Below are 19,912 nucleotides of genomic sequence, written 5' to 3'. Positions count from 1 at the left end.
TATACGTGTGTTTTTTGCGTGTTGTGCAGATTATTTTCTTATTTTCAATGACGGTCTAGGAACCGTGGGTTAACTGGTCTAGGAACCGTGGGTTAACTGGTCTAGGAACCGTGGGTTAACTGGTCTAGGAACCGTGGGTTAACTGGTCTAGGAACCGTGGGTTAACTGGTCTAGGAACCGTGGGTTAACTGGTCTAGGAACCGTGGGTTAACTGGTCTAGGAACCGTGGGTTAACTGGTCTAGGAACCGTGGGTTAACTGGTCTAGGAACCGTGGGTTAACTGGTCTAGGAACCGTGGGTTAACTGGTCTAGGAACCGTGGGTTAACTGGTCTAGGAACCGTGGGTTAACTGGTCTAGGAACCGTGGGTTAACTGGTCTAGGAACCGTGGGTTAACTGGTCTAGGAACCGTGGGTTAACTGGTCTAGGAACCGTGGGTTAACTGGTCTAGGAACCGTGGGTTAACTGGTCTAGGAACCGTGGGTTAACTGGTCTAGGAACCGTGGGTTAACTGGTCTAGGAACCGTGGGTTAACTGGTCTAGGAACCGTGGGTTAACTGGTCTAGGAACTGTGGGTTAACTGGTCTAGGAACCGTGGGTTAACTGGTCTAGGAACCGTGGGTTAACTGGTCTAGGAACCGTGGGTTAACTGGTCTAGGAACCGTGGGTTAACTGGTCTAGGAACCGTGGGTTAACTGGTCTAGGAACCGTGGGTTAACTGGTCTAGGAACCGTGGGTTAACTGGTCTAGGAACTGTGGGTTAACTGGTCTAGGAACTGTGGGTTAACTGCCTGTTCAGGGGCAGAATGACAGATTTATAGCTCGGGGATTTGAACTTGCAACCTTTCGGTTACTAGTCCTCTAACCACTAGGCTACCCTGCCGCCCAATAGAAATCTGAGCTGTGGAATACAGTTTCTCCTGGCTCATAGACTACTTTCAGGGTAAGGAATAATCCAATATTGTTATAAAATACCTTGTACTTCAAGGTTGAGTTTTTTAAGGAAGGCATGCCATGAGATACTGTATGTTAACAGTTGGTCTGATTTGAATTTTAGCCACAACTTTTTGAAAAAAAAACATTTAATGATCATGATAAAGTTGCATTGAATTAATTTCAGGAATACCAGTAGTAGTGAAGAGCATACCCTTTGTTCAATGGCAGAAATACACTACGTGTACAAAACATTAGGAATCTGTCCTAATATTGAGTTGCACCCCTTTTTCTCTCAGAACAGTCTCAATTCGTCGGGACATGGACTCTACAAGGTGTCGAAAGTGTTCCACATGGATGCTGACCCATGTTGACTCCAATGGTTCCCACAGTTGTGTCAAGTTGGCTGGATGTCCTTTGGGTGGTGGACCATTCTTGATACACACAGGAAACTGTTGAGCGTGACAAAACACAGCAACGTTGCAGTTCATGACACACTCAAACCTGGCACCTACTACCATACCCCGTTCAAATGGCACACATACACAATGTCTCAGTTGTCTCAAGGTTTAAAATTCATTTTTTCCTGTCTCCTCCCCTTCATCTACACTGGACAATTGTGGACACTATCCATATACTGAGTGTGCAACATTTGAATGGTTAACTTCATTAGTTCCAGTGTGCCTTTTAGCATATATGAACTTGTGAGTTACCTTGATAATTATTCTACAGGAGTTGACATAGAGAGGGGCAGAGGTGTATCATGTTATAGGTCTGTCTACATGAACTACTATATGACGATGCATTTGTTATTTGATAGTGTGACGATGGGCAATACAAGGCCCCCGGTGGCTTTAGCCTCTAAATGTAACATGGCATAGGATTCTGTGTTACAGTGAGGTAAGGAGAATGCTGCTGATGTTAAGTGGAGACACCGCAAGTCACCACAAGATGGCAGCAGAGACCAGCGCCCAAGCCTTTATGAACCCAATGGCTCTTGTCTGCTGCTGACTTTCTGATTGGAGCTGTTTTGTCAGACCCTCTCACCTCGTTTTGAATGCAAATGAATGTCAAATATGGTACCCATATATTTCTACAAATAATTGGCCAATATGAATGTGTACCCACATAACTATCTGCACATGTTCAACTTTACACAGGCAAACCTCTCTAGTTGTATATACGTGTGTGACACTCATTGTACACCATGCGCGAGTTACAATTCTTCACATTCCTTCATTCTATTCAGCATGAATCATTTTTAGATGAGAAAAATTGCTGTCAGAGTGCCATCACAACGAAATTGATAGTAAATGATCCAGTCGTCATATATGACAGCCAATGAATTTCGTGCTTGTGAAAACAGTGAATATACCTTATCCAACCGCAGCCGAAGAAGAGGACAGAGACCCTCCTTTCTGCCTATGCACAACCAACCAACCGCGGGCAGTCATTAATAATTCAGATAGTATTGCTTTGGGGAGTGGCGCGAAGGATACAGATGCTCGACTACTTTCCCCCCGTTTAAATTGTTTTAATTCCACGCGTAATTTCTGCTCCTTATCGTGTTCGACATAGCATTTGACATTTGTTCCAGTTTTTGATCGGTTGTGTAGGCTTCTGTATGTCGATATTGATGTAGTGTCGTTAAAAGATGCCTCAACCGAAATCCCGAAAAATCGCCGTCCTGGGATACAGATCCGTGGGTAAGTGGGCGCAATTTAGTCGTTTTCGGTGATAGGGAGGTATTTTGTGCGCTTTCTGTGTAGGCAAGTTCATTGACGATGACTACACATACTACTAGCAAATATGTAGCCTAAACGGCATGCACATAGCTACTGCTGCCAGGTCATTGATTGTTAAATCAGCCAGTCAGTTGAATGTCACTCGACTGGAAACTCACGACTCTAGAGATGTTGTGAAGCACTACTAGCTACAGCAGCATGTACCCCTGGTAGCTACATTTTCACGTTTCGTTGAATAAAATATGCAGTCAGTGGCACGTGATGCATTATCCTCATCAATAGTAATTGAATAACTTAAATGGCAGTCAATAGTTAATTGTGTTATGCACACAGTAATTTATTTTGTTAAGTCAATGTTTGTTAAACATTGAGTGGTTACACAGTTGATGCCACAGCAGTTGAGGACAGCGGTCCTGATGCTGGGACGTAAATTAATACGTCACGACTCACGAAAGTAGAAGCATTAATGTCCATGTGGCAGCTTTTTAAGGGAGGATTTATCCATTTACCTCAAATTACATTCCATATGCTAGTGAAGTGACAGCCCTGTAAGTTTTAAACCAATAATTGCATGCTGATCTAATTCATTGACTTATTTTGTGCGATGTGAATGGACACTAACATTGAAAGATCATCCACTTAGAGCCTAGGCACTTCTAAAGCCAGTGCTGCAGGTAGGAATTACCAGGAGACTTGTTCAAAGGCCTGTGTCTAAACAAGAAAATTATGGCCTTGTGACTGTGCAGTTGAAGACATGATTATTTTAGATGCAACTAATCCGTTTTAAATGTAGTCTTTAGTAGCAAAATTAATGACAGATTTCTTTAGTTATTTTCGGACTATTTTGAAGATGTGCCTATGGCGTCTCAAAATGGACAAACAGTACTATTGCCGCTCTCTTCTTGTTTAAGGGAGTATGCGTTCAACCGATCGGTTCGACCGATCTGAAGCGTGCTGATTTAGCCAAACCTGTAGATTCAGAATTAGGCTAACCTATGATGTCACAGAATTGAATCTTATCGGTTGTCTCAATGTCATTTCAACCAAAATTAATATGGCTGATATTACTATGGACACACTGATATCGTACATGGACAGGCTTATTTGTATGTCATGAGCCATTGTGTATGGACTGGGATGACACACACACAGTTAGTGCAAAGGTTGCTGGGGGCAAGCGTGCGAACATCGCATCACATCACACTTGACTTAGCCTCGATTGGACTCTTGGGAGCTGGGACTGTGGAACGTGAAAGCTGTTGTTTTCTCCTCCATGCAGTCATACTGGACATCCTGGCTTTCCACACCACCACCCGACGTTAGTTGAATCCCAATGTGAGTGGAATTTAGCCTAGGCTTAGACACGCCACCTTGGTATTGCAGTCAATGTCAGAAGTTGAGCCCCTAACATGATTGTCTCCAAGCTGTCTTCAGACCTGTGTCCACAAAGAGCAGTGGATATGCTGTGGAAATTTTCCATGCAAGAGATTTTGAGGCTACACATAATTTGGGTATTACTGTCAGGGATTGGACCTAGATGTCACCGCCTTTTTTAAACAAACCTCGCAGTTTGGTTCACAAAGACAATTAACAATGTTGGTACCAGTGCCTGCCGAGTGGCTCAGGGGTCTAAGAGCGTTGCCACTAGAGATTCTGGGTTCGAGTCCAGGCTCTGTCGCAGCTGGCCGCAATCGGGAGACCCATGGGGGCGGCGCACAATTGGCCCAGCGTCGTCCGGGTTAGGGGAGGGTTTGGCCGGCAGGGCTGGCACTAGCAACTCCTGTGGCAGGCCGGGCGCAGTGCACGCTGACACGGTCGCCAGGTGTACGGTGTTTCCTCCGACACATTGGTGCGGCTCGCTTCCGGGTTAAATGGGTATTGTGTCAAGAAGCAGTGCGGCTTGGTTGGGTTGTGTTTCAGAGGACGCACGGCTCTCAACCTTCGCCTCTTCCGAGTCCGTAGGGGAGTTGCAGCGATGAGACAAGACTAACTACCAATTGGAAACCACGGAATTGGGGAGAAAACAAACAACATTGGTACTATTGGCCAAGGCCTTTCCATAAATTTGGTTCATTCACAAGAAAATCAAGACAATAGACTACGACAGGACATGGATTAAATGTAGCCTACAGCCTGCTACTAGTCAATTCCAGTGTTCAAATACATTCAACAGATAGGCTGTAAAACAATTGAAGATGTCCCCATTTCTCTGTCTTCATGTCCTCATAAAACGTTTTTTTGCCATCCTAGAGTCCTAGTAAGATATTGTACTCAAGCTATTAATAAAAACAAATGTGTGTGTGTTTTGTCAGGCTACGTACTATAATATACATATTTTTTTGTACTGTATACTAAGGGACCAAAGGGCTCCTGCTGTGCGAAACAGAGGACTCCTAGATAGCAAAGCTGTAAATTGGCATGTCTCCCGTCTTTGTAGTGGAGTCGTGCTAAATCTTTAAAAATGTCCTGTGGTCATGCGCTTTGGCTCGTGCCTCATTAAAGCCAATGCATTGAGGAGGAAACCAGTTTGCACAGTGCCATGGAATACACTACTCCTTCCTGTTTCTCCACCCATTGGATCAGGTCAATACATTCTCAATGTGTAAACTAGGGTTGGGTGGTATATCCAAATTTCCATAGCTTCATTCCGTTCCTGTACCATACCGGGGTATACTGTATTACCAGCAGTGTATACAAGGGGTGCTATTTCTTTCCAAATGTTAACAAAGTACTAGTGAATTCCCATAGCAGATGCCATCCTAATGCTAACAAGCTCAAGCGAACATAGCCTAAACTAAATGCAAGGACAGACAACCCACCAGACAAGTTATACAACTATCTCAAAAGGCTACTCGCACTTGATCCAGAATGGGATTGATTGTCTTTGCTGTAACTAATAAGTTGGATATTGCAAGCTAGCCACCTAACATTATAGCTGTGGAGTCAGGAAAATTGAGAGGAGGGGGGGTGGTTTGCATCTTCATCAGCAACAACTGATGTGCTGATTTGAGCACGGTGGAAGTGTTGGACCATTGTTTACCCGTGTTGGGATACCTGATGGTCAAATGCTGACCCTTCTACCTCCCTAGGGCATTTTAGCTGTATTCTTGATTGTTGTATACATTCCAACTCAGGATAAGAAAAATAATAGGCTGGCACTTAACAAACTGTACAAGACTATAAACAAGCAGGAAAACATACATCCACAGACTGCTTTTCTGGTTGCCGGCGTCATTAAGACAAGTGATGCCCAACTTCCATCAACATGTCTCCTTCGCCACTTGTGGCAATAAAGTCCTAGACCACTATTATTTTACCCACACGCAATTATGCAAGGCCCTCCCTCATCCGCCATTTGGAAAATCAGATCATGACTCCGTACTCCTGCTTCCTGTTTACAAGCAGAAGCTCAAACAGGAAATACCCGTGACTCGCTCCGTTGAGAATGGCCACCAGAATCAGAGATTATGCTACAGGACTGCTTAGCTAGCGCTAATTGGAAAATGTTTTGAGACTCCACCGATAACATCAATGAGCTGACCACCTCCGTTACTGGCTTCATTAGGAAATGCATCAGCAACGTTGTCCCCACAGTGAAGGTTTGCTCCTTCCCCAATCAAAAGCCCTGGATTAACACAGAGGTTGGCGCTAAACTAAAGGACAATCCTAAACTATCGCAGACAACTCTGAGGCTACGGCTGAGTACGGGAACAAGTCCCTCTGTGACCTCCGCAGAGTCATCAAACGAGCAAAAGGACAATATAGGAATAAGGTGGAATCATATTGCACATGCTCCGATGCCCGCCTCATGTGGCAGGGGCTACATTCCATTACCGCCATGATGCGTCAAACGATGCCCCTCTCCCAGGCGAAGTCAATGCGTTTTATGCACGCTTCAACAATAACAACATCGTGTGAGGGGCGTCACCAAAGGACTGAGTTAATCAGGGCAACACTTGCAACACTTGCAAGGCTGAGAGGCCTGATGGTATTCCAGGGCACATTCTCAAAGCATGCGTAGAACAGCTGGCAGGAATATTCACTGTTATTTTCAACCTCTCCTTGTCCCCGTCTGTAATCCCCACGTTTTACAATTACCACCGTCATTCCTGTTCCCAATAACTCTAAGGCTTCATGACACAATGACTACCGCCCTGGGTTTCCATTAGCAAAATGTGGCATCGGACATTTCACCAGCAGCATTTTAATTTACCGGACATTTTAGAGATTTACGGGACCCATATGCATTAGGTGCGTAACCTGATTAGGGTGTCCACCCACGGTGCTCAGAATTACATAAATTCCATTTAGGTCATTCTCACAAAACTAAAAAAAATATATATATATATATATATATATAATAATTAAATTTCCTCTTTAATCACTGAGATTAGGATCTGTACTTATCTATTTCATTATTTTTATTATTATGTTTTTGATCAGATAATATGCATTTTTACCAACATTTTCACCAAATTCTCTGCAGTTTACAAAGTCCAAACAAGTTATAAACAAATATTTTTGAACATTGCTCCTCAAATGACAATGCCAGAGTTTATCACTAAAAATCTAAATATTTCAAATGAAATTCTACAAATATTATAACATTTTAATCTGACTCTTTCCTAATTTAATCTCTTTAGCCATTTCGGTAATGAAAAGGCCAAGTGGGGGAAAGGGGGTGTTTGAAAATAAGAACTTCATTCTGAATTTGCGCTCATCTAAGGACTACTCCTCTAGATCAGGCCAGGGCAGAGGCCAGCCTGGGGGCCGTATCCGGCCCGCGACCTGATTCAATACAGCCGGTGGAATCATACTCAGATCACATAAAGAATTTTTGATAGTAAAGTTTTGAAAAACGTATTTGTTATTCAAATGAATAACCCAATGAATACTCACCTTTGTGTAATGATTTAGCTCCCACCGCATGGGGGACATTTATTTTGAAGGCACATATAAATAACAACTGCACGAGGACAGACAGTGACTGACAGGCTGGCACACATGTTCCAGCGAGAGTCAAAATATTTATTTATTGAGGTATCAAAGAGAGCATCGCTGTCTAGAAAGACTACAACTTGTCACTACACTTCCAGACGAAGCATGCAGAGAAATATAGGAATATGTATTCTGAGCAGAGGGCAAGTGCATCGATAGAGTTGCTTTCTCAGTTGCAAAAGCAGCAAGGACTTTTCACAAAACTGCGTTCAGCAAACGACTGAAATGCGAGAGCTAGCTATGTACTGTCCCACAAAATTGCTAAACATAGCAAGCCATTCGCTGAGGGTGAATTCATTAAAGAATGTTTCATTGACTCTGCATTGATACTTTGCCCCAACAAGAAGAGCTGTTTGAAAATGTTTCCCTGTCAAGATGAACAGTGACACGCCGTGTTGAGGACATCACAGAGAATAGGGAACAACAGTTGAAAGACAATGTAAAACTTCATTGTCGGAACTAGAAGCACAAGCATTTCGCTACACTCACATTAACATCTGCTAACCATGTGTATGTGAGAAATAAATTTGATTTGATTTAAAGGATTTCACCTATTTCTCCTTGGCCCTGGATGAGAGCAGTGATGCACGTGACATGGTGCAGTTGTTGATATTCTTACGAGGCATAACCCCAGACTTTGAAATTACAGAAGAGCTTGCTTCAATGAAGAGCACAACCACAGGGAAAGATTTATTGGAGGAGGTTAATAAGTGTGGGGCAAAGCTGTGGACTGAGTTTTGAAAAGTTATCCAGTGTGACCACTGATGGGTTCCCTAACTTGACAGGAAAACATGTTGGCCGTTTGAAAAGGATACAAGTTCAAATGGCTGAACTGAAGTCATTTTCCTGCATTACATTGTTCGTCAGGAGGTGCTCTGTAAATGTTTTCTGAAAATGAGCCATGTTGTGGATACAGTCACTAAAGTGGTGAAATTCATAAGAGCAAAATCTTTAAACCCACAGGCAGTTTGTCTCACTGTTGGAAGAGACAGAGTCGGGTCATGTAGATCTCCCCTACCACATAAATGTGACATGGCTGAGTTTGGGGAAGGTGCTTAAAAGGGTGTGGGACCTGAAGTCGGAGATTGCTGAGTTTTTGCAAATGAAAGGAAAATATGTGGATTTCCCTCAACTGCAAGATAAAGAATAGTTGGCTGATTTTACCATCACCGTGAACATTATGGCCCTCATGAATGACCTGAATTCCAAACTACAAGGGAATATTACTCCTCCTGACCCGCCAAGTAGAAGCCAACAATCTCACCCACCTTCCGACACTACTAGTCTGTTTCCTATCAGATGACCAGCGGGAGAAGTATACATCGCTGCTGCGTGCTTTGAACAGTGAGTTCTGGTCGTTTTGAGGATTTCAAAGTGTTGGAAAATGACATGCTGTTGGTTTCCTCTCCTTTCACCTTCAATGTGGATAATACTCCCACTGACCTGCAACTTGAGCTTATCGATCTTCAGTCTGATGCAGTGATTGGAGAACTATTCAAAACAATGTCACTGAAGTTCTATGCATCTCTCGATGAACAACACTTTTCAAAGATTAGGAGTCATGCTCAGAAGATGTTTGGGTCAACCTATTTATGTGATCAGACATTTTCAGTGATGAAATATAATAAGTCAAGGCATAGATCATCTCTTACTGACTCAGCAATCCTGCGCATAGCGACTTCAGAAACTATACCTGACTTCACTGCTCCAGTCAATGCCCATTAGGGACTTCACTTCTCACACTTATTAAGTGTTTTAAATGTAATGTTGAGCTCAATCTCTTTCTTGTGTTTTTGTGTATACCCGCTAACAAGAGTTCTGTCCGTGGTGCTGAATGCACAGTACTTTTCCCTCTGTGTAGTTCATTGCATGTTTGATAATGAAAATACCTACCAAAAGGAGATCATGGATGTGGTTTATTTCTGTGAATGTTAAAAAAGTAAAAAATGTAGCATATCTGGATGTGATTTACAGTCGATATCTCTGTCAACACAGTCATACACATGATGTATAATCTTGTAATATAATTCTGTCCCGCGATGGCGAAAATACATTCTAATGTGGCCCTCCATTATTTAAAAACAGATTGGAGTTTTTAGAGGAACTTGAAAAAAGGTTTACAGTATGTCCACAGACACTGTGCTCGGTATGTCCACAGACACTGTGCTCGGCTCGGTATGTCCACAGACACTGTGCTCGGCTCGGTATGTCCACAGACACTGTGCTCGGCTCGGTATGTCCACAGACACTGTGCTCGGCTCGGTATGTCCACAGATACTGTGCTCGGCTCGGTATGACCACAGACACTGTGCTCGGCTCGGTATGTCCACAGACACTTCTCAGTATTTCCACAGACACTGTGCTCAGTATGTCCACAGACACTGTGCTCAGTATGTCCACAGACACTGTGCTCAGTATGGCCACAGACACTGTGCTCAGTATGTCCACAGACACTGCTTGCATGTAATAAATATTCTAGTTTCATGTAAACTTCAACTAGTATACAATTTGTATGATTTATGGACAAACTACACCAAAATATTTTGTGTTTTATTCAAATAAAAAAATTTGTTTAAATAAAATGACCCGAGAATTTAATCCGGACACATTTCGGTAATGAGAATTTGGGGTGAAAATGTACCAAATTCACGTGAAAATGTATTTAAAATAAGACACTTTCTTGAAAAACTAGACATCTTAGTCCTCGGAATGATGGTTTATTTTTGCAGATGCATCATGGTTTTGTAACTCAATTTGCTACAGACATTTTAAAACTGGTTTCACGAGAATCACCCATTTGGATTATGGTAATTCATATAAACAGAACATGCAAGTCCAGGATGCAACGATGTGCGGTCCTTCTTACCGAATTCTGATGCGCACTTTGAATATGTTAGAACAACTGTCCACATGTACTTTTCTCAGGCAACAAGATGAGTAGCGAACAGCCAAATGACTAGCCTACTATTTACTATCCCCTGTAGAAGAAAAGTTTGCCCATTCTATTGGTCCGCTTATCGACAAGAAATAGCCGATTCCGAACAGACCTTGGGACAGTGTGGGACGCTAGATCCCAAATTCATACAACTAGTAGGCTCGGGCTACATAATTATAACAAAATAAAAACAATGAGTCTGATGCAACAGATCAGAACCTTTTAACTTCAAATGTTGATAAAGTATTATTTCTTCAGCATTATAAGCGCAGCAATGCACAATGCAGTAAGCTACGTGCAAATGTTCGTTCAATAATGCAAGTAGTGGGAAAACACAGTTGTCAAAAACGCAGTGCACATGTGAGCAGTTTCATGTGACCGAGATGAAAATATCCCTTAGAAATGTTGAAAGAGGGGAGATCTAATATGCAAAAACTAGCATGTTTTTTTATTTTTTATTTATTTGACCTTTATTTAACTAGGCAAGTCAGTTAAAGAACAAATTCGTATTTTCAATGACGGCCTAGGAACAGTGGGTTAACTGCCTTGTTCAGGGGAAGAACGACAGATTTTTACCTTTTGCTAATATGACTAGGATTGTGCCTTTGGCTACTGGACAATGAAAGAAGTTGATTTAAAATAATTGCCTCCACGGATATCATCTGATTTTGGCTCGGCTACTTTGAAGCAAGGTAAAAACATGCTTTTCACAGATGAATCCTGGTTTCAACTGTACTGGGCAGATGGCAGACAGAGCAGCGTGTATGGTGTCATGTGGGCGAGCAGTTTGCTGATGTCAAAGTTGGGAACGGTTGTGAAATTGCTGCATGTTGCGTTTTATATATTTGTTCAGTGTAGTATGATTACTTACTTTGTTTGTCATGTTCTTATTTTTATTTCTCATGTTTTTGTTCTACCTTATGTTATTTTTAGTATTACACAGTATTACTTTCAAGAAAAGCATTTCACTGTACTTGACATTTCACTACATGCGACATTAAACTAAGACTAATATATGGTTTTCAGTAATAACTATTTCAAGTTATTTTTACATTTCAAGCGGAACTTGATCACTCACCTCTTATGCTGCTTGCTCAACAGTGGATCTTCATGTTTGCGCCACATGCTTTTTTGTGAACACATTTGTTTAAAATATATTTTCTTTCTTTTGGGGGGGGTGGTATTGGAAATCATACTGTCGGTACTTCAAAAGTAGACGGAATACCGCCGAAGCTAGTGTACTCAAACTGTAACCTGGTATGAATTGGAGTTAGAATGATTTACAATTGGCTTGCACTTCCAATGCATCCTCAACAAAGCAAACTGAAAACAGGGTTGAAACTGGTTTGGAATGATGTGCATTGTACATGCATTTTCATTTCCAATGTATATTCCTCAAACCTAATCTAAAACCGGGTTTGAATGATATGCATTTCCTACACATTGTGTAACTAACTGTCTGAAAGACCCCAACATACTCCACGTGTAGCCTTTTTATTCAGGTATTTATATCGATCTAAAAATGTTCCGCGGTGTGTGTCCCTGGAGTTTCGCCACCCAGGAAGACAAGATAGTTCGTTTGGACTGGGAGGTGAGCATTCAGAATTGATGAGAGACTATTGGAGCATTGAAAATGGGAGCGAGCTGCTCTCTCGTCCTCCGGGTTTTACCCCGCTAGCGAGAGACTTCACGTCTCCAAACGTGGATGGCCACGCTCCACTCTCGGTTGTTATAGCAACAGGCTGCTGGAGTACTGTATAGGAGTGTTTAGATAATTAAAAAAAGGCATCTGTAGTAATAGTGCCCCGTGGGGATATCTAGGCTAATGATAGTATACCATTGTAATATCCTGCCTGTGTTAAGCTACTTCTAGATGTTAAACACTGACTTACGAATGCAGCAAGAAATCCTTATATTGACTAGCCTAGTCTTCTTGATATGTATTTGAAGAGTTACATTTGATTGAATAAAGGCCACTGGGCTAGCTTTTTTCCACCCTAGATAATTGCTCAAATGCGTTAATATTAGTAAGCTGCTATTCTGACGTACGTCGATATCATGGAATTGTTTGTAAAAGGCCAGAAATAGTCGTTTACCACATACCAATTTTAACAGCATTTGAGCTATGCTCCGTCTCTTGAATATTGCCCATTTTGGAAGGGAGCATAATGTGATTTGGAAATGGCATGCATTGTGTTTTCTACAGCTCTAGACAAGGCAGTGTTTGACATTTAGCAAAATATGAACAAACCCACTCTGTTCACTCAAGGCAGGCAGAGTATTTGGCTTTTTCCTAAGAAGCTGATGAATGATACCACTTGTGAATCAAAGAACAATTCATTGTGATCGATCAGCAAGGATTCTTAATTAAACACACTGAAGCTCACAAGTGTCTATCTCCTTTACAGGGAAATCTTCCTTGACTATACAGTTTGTGGAAGGCCAGTTTGTCGACTCATATGACCCAACTATAGAAAACAGTAAGTATGTGTGTGTGTGTGTGTGTGTTTGTGTGTGTGATCTCATTCCCTCTCCCCTGCTGCTGGCCTGTGTTGGTAGGGCTAGCCACCCACCCAGGTCTCTGAGTTCTGCTGGACCACAGCCAGGTGCATTTATCTACACTCCTCATTCATGGTGAAGCTCACACTACACACACACACCCATACAGTACCAGTCAAGAGTTTGGACACACCTGCTCATTCAAGGGTTTTTCTTTATATTTACTATTTTCTACATTGTAGAATAGTGAAGACATCAAAACTATGAAATAACACATGGAATCATGTAATAACCAAAAAAGTGTTAAACAAATCAAAGTATATTTTATATTTGAGATTCTTCAAAGTAGCCACCCTTTGCCTTGATGACAGCTTTGCACACTCTTGGCATTCTCTCAACCATGAGGAATGTTTTCCAACGGTCTTGAAGGAGTTCCCACATATGCTGAGCAGTTGTCCAACCTTGAAGGAGTTCCCACATATGCTGAGCAGTTGTCCAACTCATCCCAAAGCATCTCAATTTGTTTGTTGTGGGATTGTGAAGGCCAAGTCATCTGATGCCGGACTCCATCACTCAAATTTTTGATCAAATAGCCCTTACACAGCCTCTCATTGCTCACGTAGCGCTCCGGCACTCAACGCCCTTTCCTCCAGCTCCGCTAAAAAAACTGCCTCTCTGAATTCGCTCCAGAATTTATTTGTTTAAAAAATATAATTTAATCTGCCTTTGTGACTGTACCTATTGATTTTGGAAGTAGGCTATCGTAAGAAGCTTGGGCTCCCGAGTGGTGCAGCGGTCTAAGGCACTGCATCTCCGTACTAGAGGCGTCACTACAGACTCTGGTTCGATTCCAGGCTGTGTCACAACCACTCATGATTAGGAGTCCCATAGAGCGGCGCACCATTGGCCCAGCGTCTTTAGTGTTTGGCCGGGGTAGGCCGCCATAGTAAAGAATTTATTCATAACTGACTGGCCAAGGTAAATAAAGGTAAAAAAAAAAATCATAATTTCTACATCTACAACATGTCATAGGCTTCATCAGGACCCACCTGATGATATTTGGCACTGTGTTAAACAACTGTCTTTGTCTCTAATCTATTGATGATCAGATACTTTAGTTGTAACTTGCTCTGTTGCGCTCACATTTTACAGTTGATAGAACACTTTAGCACTTACAAACTTAGAGTCCTTTTTTTATTTATAAAAATAGAAATACTGTATAAAGCATGTAAAGTGTTGGTCCCATGTTTCATGTGCTGAAATCAAAGATTCCAGAAATTCTCCATAAGCACAAGAATGTCTCTCTAATTTTCTTCACAAATTTTGTTTACATCCCTGTTAGTGAGCATTTTTCAATTGCCAAGATAATCCATCCACCTGATAGGTGTGGTATATCAAGAAGCTGATTTTAAATAGTATGATCCTTACACAGGTGCACCTTATGCTGTGGACAATAAAAGGCCACTCTAAAATGTGCAGTTTTGTCACACAACAAAATGCCGAGATGTTTCAAGTTTTGAGGGAGCGTGTAATTGGCATGCTGACTGCAGAAATGTCCACCAGAGCTGTTGCCAGAGAATTGTTTTAGAGAATTTGGTAGTACATCCAACCGGCCTCACAACCGCAGACCATGTGTAACCATGCCAGCCCAGAACCTCCACATCCGGCTTCTTCACCTGACTAATGTGAAGAAATAGCCTAACAGTTTATCAACATTTTAAGCTAAAGGTTCTGATCTGTTGCATCAGCCACATTGCTTAAAAAATATTTTTTTATGCTAGTTGTTGTATTAATTTGGGATCTATCTCATCCCACAACTTTCTCAGATGGTTTGGAATATTTATTTATCACACAGAATAGAATAGGTCGACTTTTGTACTATGGGTGATAGTAGATTGACATAGGCTAGTGCTTTTGCTGTTTGTGAGGCCTACTCATCTTGTTGGCTGATGTCGTGTCTTTACCATCATTAAATGAAGACTTTTAGTTTTATCAAAGATTCTCTGTAATTTAGCATTTCGTGATGAACTAATCAGGCAAATGTAATTAATGAGGAAGTCGGGGCACCAAGGAAAATATTCAGATTACAAAGTCATAATTTTCCTAATACAACTTTTCAGATATTTTAATATCTGATCAATTAGTCTTCTTAATGAATTAATTATTTATTTTACCTCACGTTAGTCTCATTCCAAACGTCGTAAATTGTTGGTTATCTGCACAAACCCAGTCTTCACTATGAGTCATCCATACATCAATTGCCTTAAATAATGTATTTATTAACTAACTAAACAATCACAGAAGTGCACACACAAACAAACAAAGTAAATATGGTTACAAGAAATGATAGGGGAATGTGCCCTAGTGGGCTAAACCGGCATGGCAGGTTGGTGTACAAAAGGGGAGTGAGTGGGAGTCACTACAGAATTCTAACAATTGAAATGCTAATCATTTGCACATGAATGCTCACTCATTCGGGAACAATTGCAAACAATATATATATTTACGCTCTGTGTGTCGTTGGGATCTCTGTTGAAAAGTTAGTTTCTGTTGGAGAGTGTCCGTCCTCTCTCTCTCTCTCTCTCTCTCTCTCTCTCTCTCTCTCTCTCTTACGTGGTTAGAATAGATAGTTCAGAGTGACATTCATTCATGTCGTTATAGAATAGATGTTTCGGCGGTTGTCGGTCTTCCCGTTCAATGATACCGAATTCCTAGCTGCAGACTAGTAATTCATATCAAAGACTTGTTCTTATTCTGTCGGTATCGATAGTCTAAGAGTTTAACCACGTGGGATGGTTAAAAGATTCAGCAGTCTGGTCTCAAACCTTTGTCCTCTCGTAATTGAGAGCAACATGGTCTGTTGAGAACTTCTCAAAGTGTGGGTTTTATTCGGAATTGCAGAAAAAGCTATACCAGGTCCTAACTGTGCTCCTGGGCGGTCCTCTGATTTAGTTAAACTCAAAGGGGAATTGGAGTTCCCTTCATTAAACAGTTCAAAATCCCATTACACATTTTTACAAACAGTATCATCCTCACTCATTCATCCTATAGAACAATTAGATGTAAACCTCATATCTGGGGCTATTACAGTGGGGCAAAAAAGTATTTAGTCAGCCACCAATTGTGCAAGTTCTCCCACTTAAAAAGATGAGAGGCCTGTAATTTTCATCATAGGTACACTTCAACTATGACAGACAAAATGAGAGAATAAAATCCAGAAAATCACATTGTAGGATTTTTAATGAATTAATTTGCAAATTATGGTGGAAAATAATTATTTGGTCACCTACAAACAAGCAAGATTTCTGGCTCTCACAGACCTGTAACTTCTTCTTGAAGAGGCTCCTCTGTCCTCCACTCGTTACCTGTATTAATGGCACCTGTTTGAACTTGTTATCAGTATAAAAGACACCTGTCCACAACCTCAAACAGTCACACTCCAAACTCCACTATGGCCAAGACCAAAGAGCTGTCAAAGGACACCAGAAACAAAATTGTAGACCTGCACCAGGCTGGGAAGACTGAATCTGCAATAGGTAAGCAGCTTGGTTTGAAGAAATCGACTGTGGGAGCAATTATTAGGAAATGGAAGACATACAAGACCACTGAAAATCTCCCTCGATCTGGAGCTCCACGCAAGATCTCACCCTGTGGGGTCAAAATGATCACAAGAACGGTGGGCAAAAAGAACTTGCACAATTGGTGGCTGACTAAATACTTTTTTTTGCCCCACTGTATATAAACAACGTTATGGTAATGTGGCCGTATTGTCTCCCATGAGTTTCACAAAATTGTACCAAACGGACCGGTTCGTAGCTGGATTCTTCACCGATCTTTTATACCTTCTCCAGAACATAAATGTTGACTTCTCTGCCGCCAGTTAAACACCCGTACACTAACATAAGGATAACTCAGAGTATGCTATTCTGTTCTTCTGAAATAGACTACATTTTCTTCATATCATCCTTCTTTAGACCTGTCTAAAATAAGAAATGGATTTATTGTGAAGGTGTAGGATTTATTAGACTTTAAAATGGCTTGTAGGCTATGTGTGGAAGCCTGGAGATGCTAAATGTGTTTATTTTAATTAACAGTCAATCACAGTGAGACCGACAGTTATTTGCTTGACAATCACCGGCTGACGAAATTTCGTGACCGCCACAGCCCTAATCATGATACACGTTTTTGGTATGGCATTGCTCCCTTTGTTAGCACGGAGAACACAATTGATTGTATGGTACTGTAGCTTCACAAAGTCCTAGGTTACATTTGTGTATGTGTGTGTGTGTACCTGCCTACTGTATCTACAGTGCCTATGGCTCGGGAAGCTTCCATCCATGCAGCCCCCGGTGAAGGGAACGTTCAGTTATTTTTAGCCTGCCAGGGCTTATTTTTTTCTGAATGAAAAGCTTGATCTGCCTCTGCTGCATTCTCTAAGCCCAAGAACGTAGAACGATTACCATAATAAATTGTGCTACAAACATGATTCTACTATACTACAGTAGCGATGTGGATTTGGCTGGCTTTCCTTTTGTTTGTGTGTGTGTGTGTGTGTGTGTGTGTGGTGCTTAAATAAGCAACTGCAGCAAGACCCCCTCAGTTAATTTGAGGCCCCAGCCCACCTGCCACACAAACACACGCACAGCTCCACTGTCACCCAAAGTAACAGCCCAATCAGAATCTGTCTCAGTCCCAGTCCTGCCTATTCTAGTTGATTACATACATCACTTTCCTGTGTTCTGACATCTCAGCGCCACATGAAATGTTGCCCCACTTGTCTCTCTCTGCTTCACTAACTGACTTGTGGTGTTCTCACTCAAAGCGACGTAGAGAAATGGCCTCCTTAATTGTGATGAAGGAGGTGTTCTTTGTTGCTAATTGTCTCCTAATTCTAGCTCAAGTCTCAAAAATGAGTGATGTCCTAATACAGTGGGGCAAAAAAGTATTTAGTCAGCCACCAATTGTGCAAGTTCTCCCACTTAAAAAGATGAGAGAGGCCTGTAATTTTCATCATAGGTACACTTCAACTATGAAAGACAAAATGAGAAACAAAATCCAGAAAATCACATTGTAGGATTTTTAATAAATTTATTTGCAAATTATGGTTAAAATAAGTATTTGGTCACCTACAAACAAGCAAGAGTTCTGGCTCTCACAGACCTGTGAGTTTTTCTTTAAGAAGCCCTCCTATTCTCCACTCATTACCTGTATTAACTGCACTCGTTACCTGTATAAAAGACACCTGTCCACACACTCAATCAAACGGACTCCAACCTCTCCACAATGGCCAAGACCAGAGAGCTGTGTAAGGACATCAGGGATAAAATTGTAGACCTGCACAAGGCTGGGATGGGATACAGGACAATAGGCAAGCAGCTTGGTGAGAAGGCAGCAACTGTTGGCGCAATTATTAGAAAATGGAAGAAGTTCAAGATGACGGTCAATCAAATCAAAATAAAATCAAATTGATTTATATAGCCCTTCGTACATCAGCTGATATCTCAAAGTGCTGCACAGAAACCCAGCCTAAAACCCCAAACAGCAAGCAATGCAGGTGTAGAAGCACGGTGGCTAGGAAAAACTCCTTAGAAAGGCCAAAACCTAGGAAGAAACCTAGAGAGGAACCAGGCTATGTGGGGTCACCCTCGGTCTGGGGCTCCATGCAAGATCTCACCCTGTGGGGCATCAATGATCATGAGGGGAAGGTGAGGGATCAGCCCAGAACTACACGGCAGGACCTGGTCAATGACCTGAAGAGAGCTGGGACCACAGTCTCAAAGACAACCATTAGTAGCACACTACGCCGTCATGGATTAAAATCCTGCTCAAGCCAGTGCATGTCCAGGCCCGTCTGAAGTTTGCCCATGACCATCTGGATGATCCAGAGGAGGAATGGGAGAAGGTCATGTGGTCTGATGTGGCAAAAATAGAGCTTTTTGGTCTACACTCCACTCGCCATGTTTGGAGGAAGAAGAAGGATGAGTACAACCCCAAGAACACCATCCCAGCCGTGAAGCATGGAGGTGGAAACATCATTCTTTGGGGATGCTTTTCTGCAAAGGGGACAGGATGACTGCACCGTATTGAGGGGAGGATGGATGGGGCCATGTATCGCGAGATCTTGGCCAACAACCTCCTTCCCTCAGTAAGAGCATTGAAGATGGGTGGTGGCTGGGTCTTCCTGTATGACAACGACCCGAAACACACAGCCAGGGCAACTAAGGAGTGGCTCCGTAAGAAGCATCTCAAGGTCCTGGAGTGGCCTAGCCAGTCTCCAGACCTGAACCCAATAGAAAATCTTTGGAGGGAGCTGAAAGTCTGTATTGCCCAGCGACAGCCCCGAAACCTGAAGGATCTGGAGAAGGTCTGTATGGAGGAGTGGGCCAAAATCCCTGCTGCAGTGTGTGCAAACCTGGTCAAGAACTACAGGAAACGTATGATCTATGTAATTGCAAACAAATATTAAGTTCTGCTTTTATGATGTATCAAATACTTATGTCTTGCAATAAAATGCAAATTAATTACTTAAATCATACAATGTGATTTTCTGGATTTTTGTTTTAGATTCCGTCTCTCACAGTTGAAGTGTACCTATATGATAAAATATTACAGACCTCTACATGCTTTGTAAGTAGGAAAACCTGCAAAATCGGCAGTGTAACAAATACTTGTTCTCCACCCTGTAGTTGTCTGGCATGAGTACCAAAGAGTCATTCTATATCCCAACCGAGTTGTAATGTAAATGTGTGTAAGATCATGATAATGAATGAGCTACTGTGCTCTAGGCTATGTTTTTCACAGTC

The 19,912-nt window shown here is 41.9% G+C and overlaps 1 protein-coding gene across 3 annotated transcripts in view; it reads left to right on the top strand.

Annotated features, from left to right (window-relative positions):
- The first annotated feature begins 2,405 nt into the window (after positions 1-2,405).
- Positions 2,406-19,912, top strand: part of LOC139366731 (GTP-binding protein Rheb-like) — a 29,359-nt gene continuing 11,852 nt past the window's right edge. The window contains exons 1-2 of one of the 3 annotated variants that reach the window (XM_071104421.1): positions 2,406-2,638; positions 13,019-13,090. In XM_071104421.1, the coding sequence (XP_070960522.1) occupies positions 2,587-2,638; positions 13,019-13,090 (124 nt within the window). In that variant the 5' untranslated portion in view covers positions 2,406-2,586. The remainder of the gene's footprint in view (positions 2,639-13,018; positions 13,091-19,912) is intronic. The other 2 variants (XM_071104422.1, XM_071104423.1) reach the window with 2 other exon arrangements.

This window comes from Oncorhynchus clarkii, chromosome 15, assembly GCF_045791955.1.
Source record: "Oncorhynchus clarkii lewisi isolate Uvic-CL-2024 chromosome 15, UVic_Ocla_1.0, whole genome shotgun sequence".
In the NCBI taxonomy this organism is placed as follows: Eukaryota; Metazoa; Chordata; class Actinopteri; order Salmoniformes; family Salmonidae; genus Oncorhynchus; species Oncorhynchus clarkii.
The sequence above is the reverse complement of the archived record's forward strand: the minus strand, read 5'-3'. Positions and strand labels throughout refer to the sequence as shown.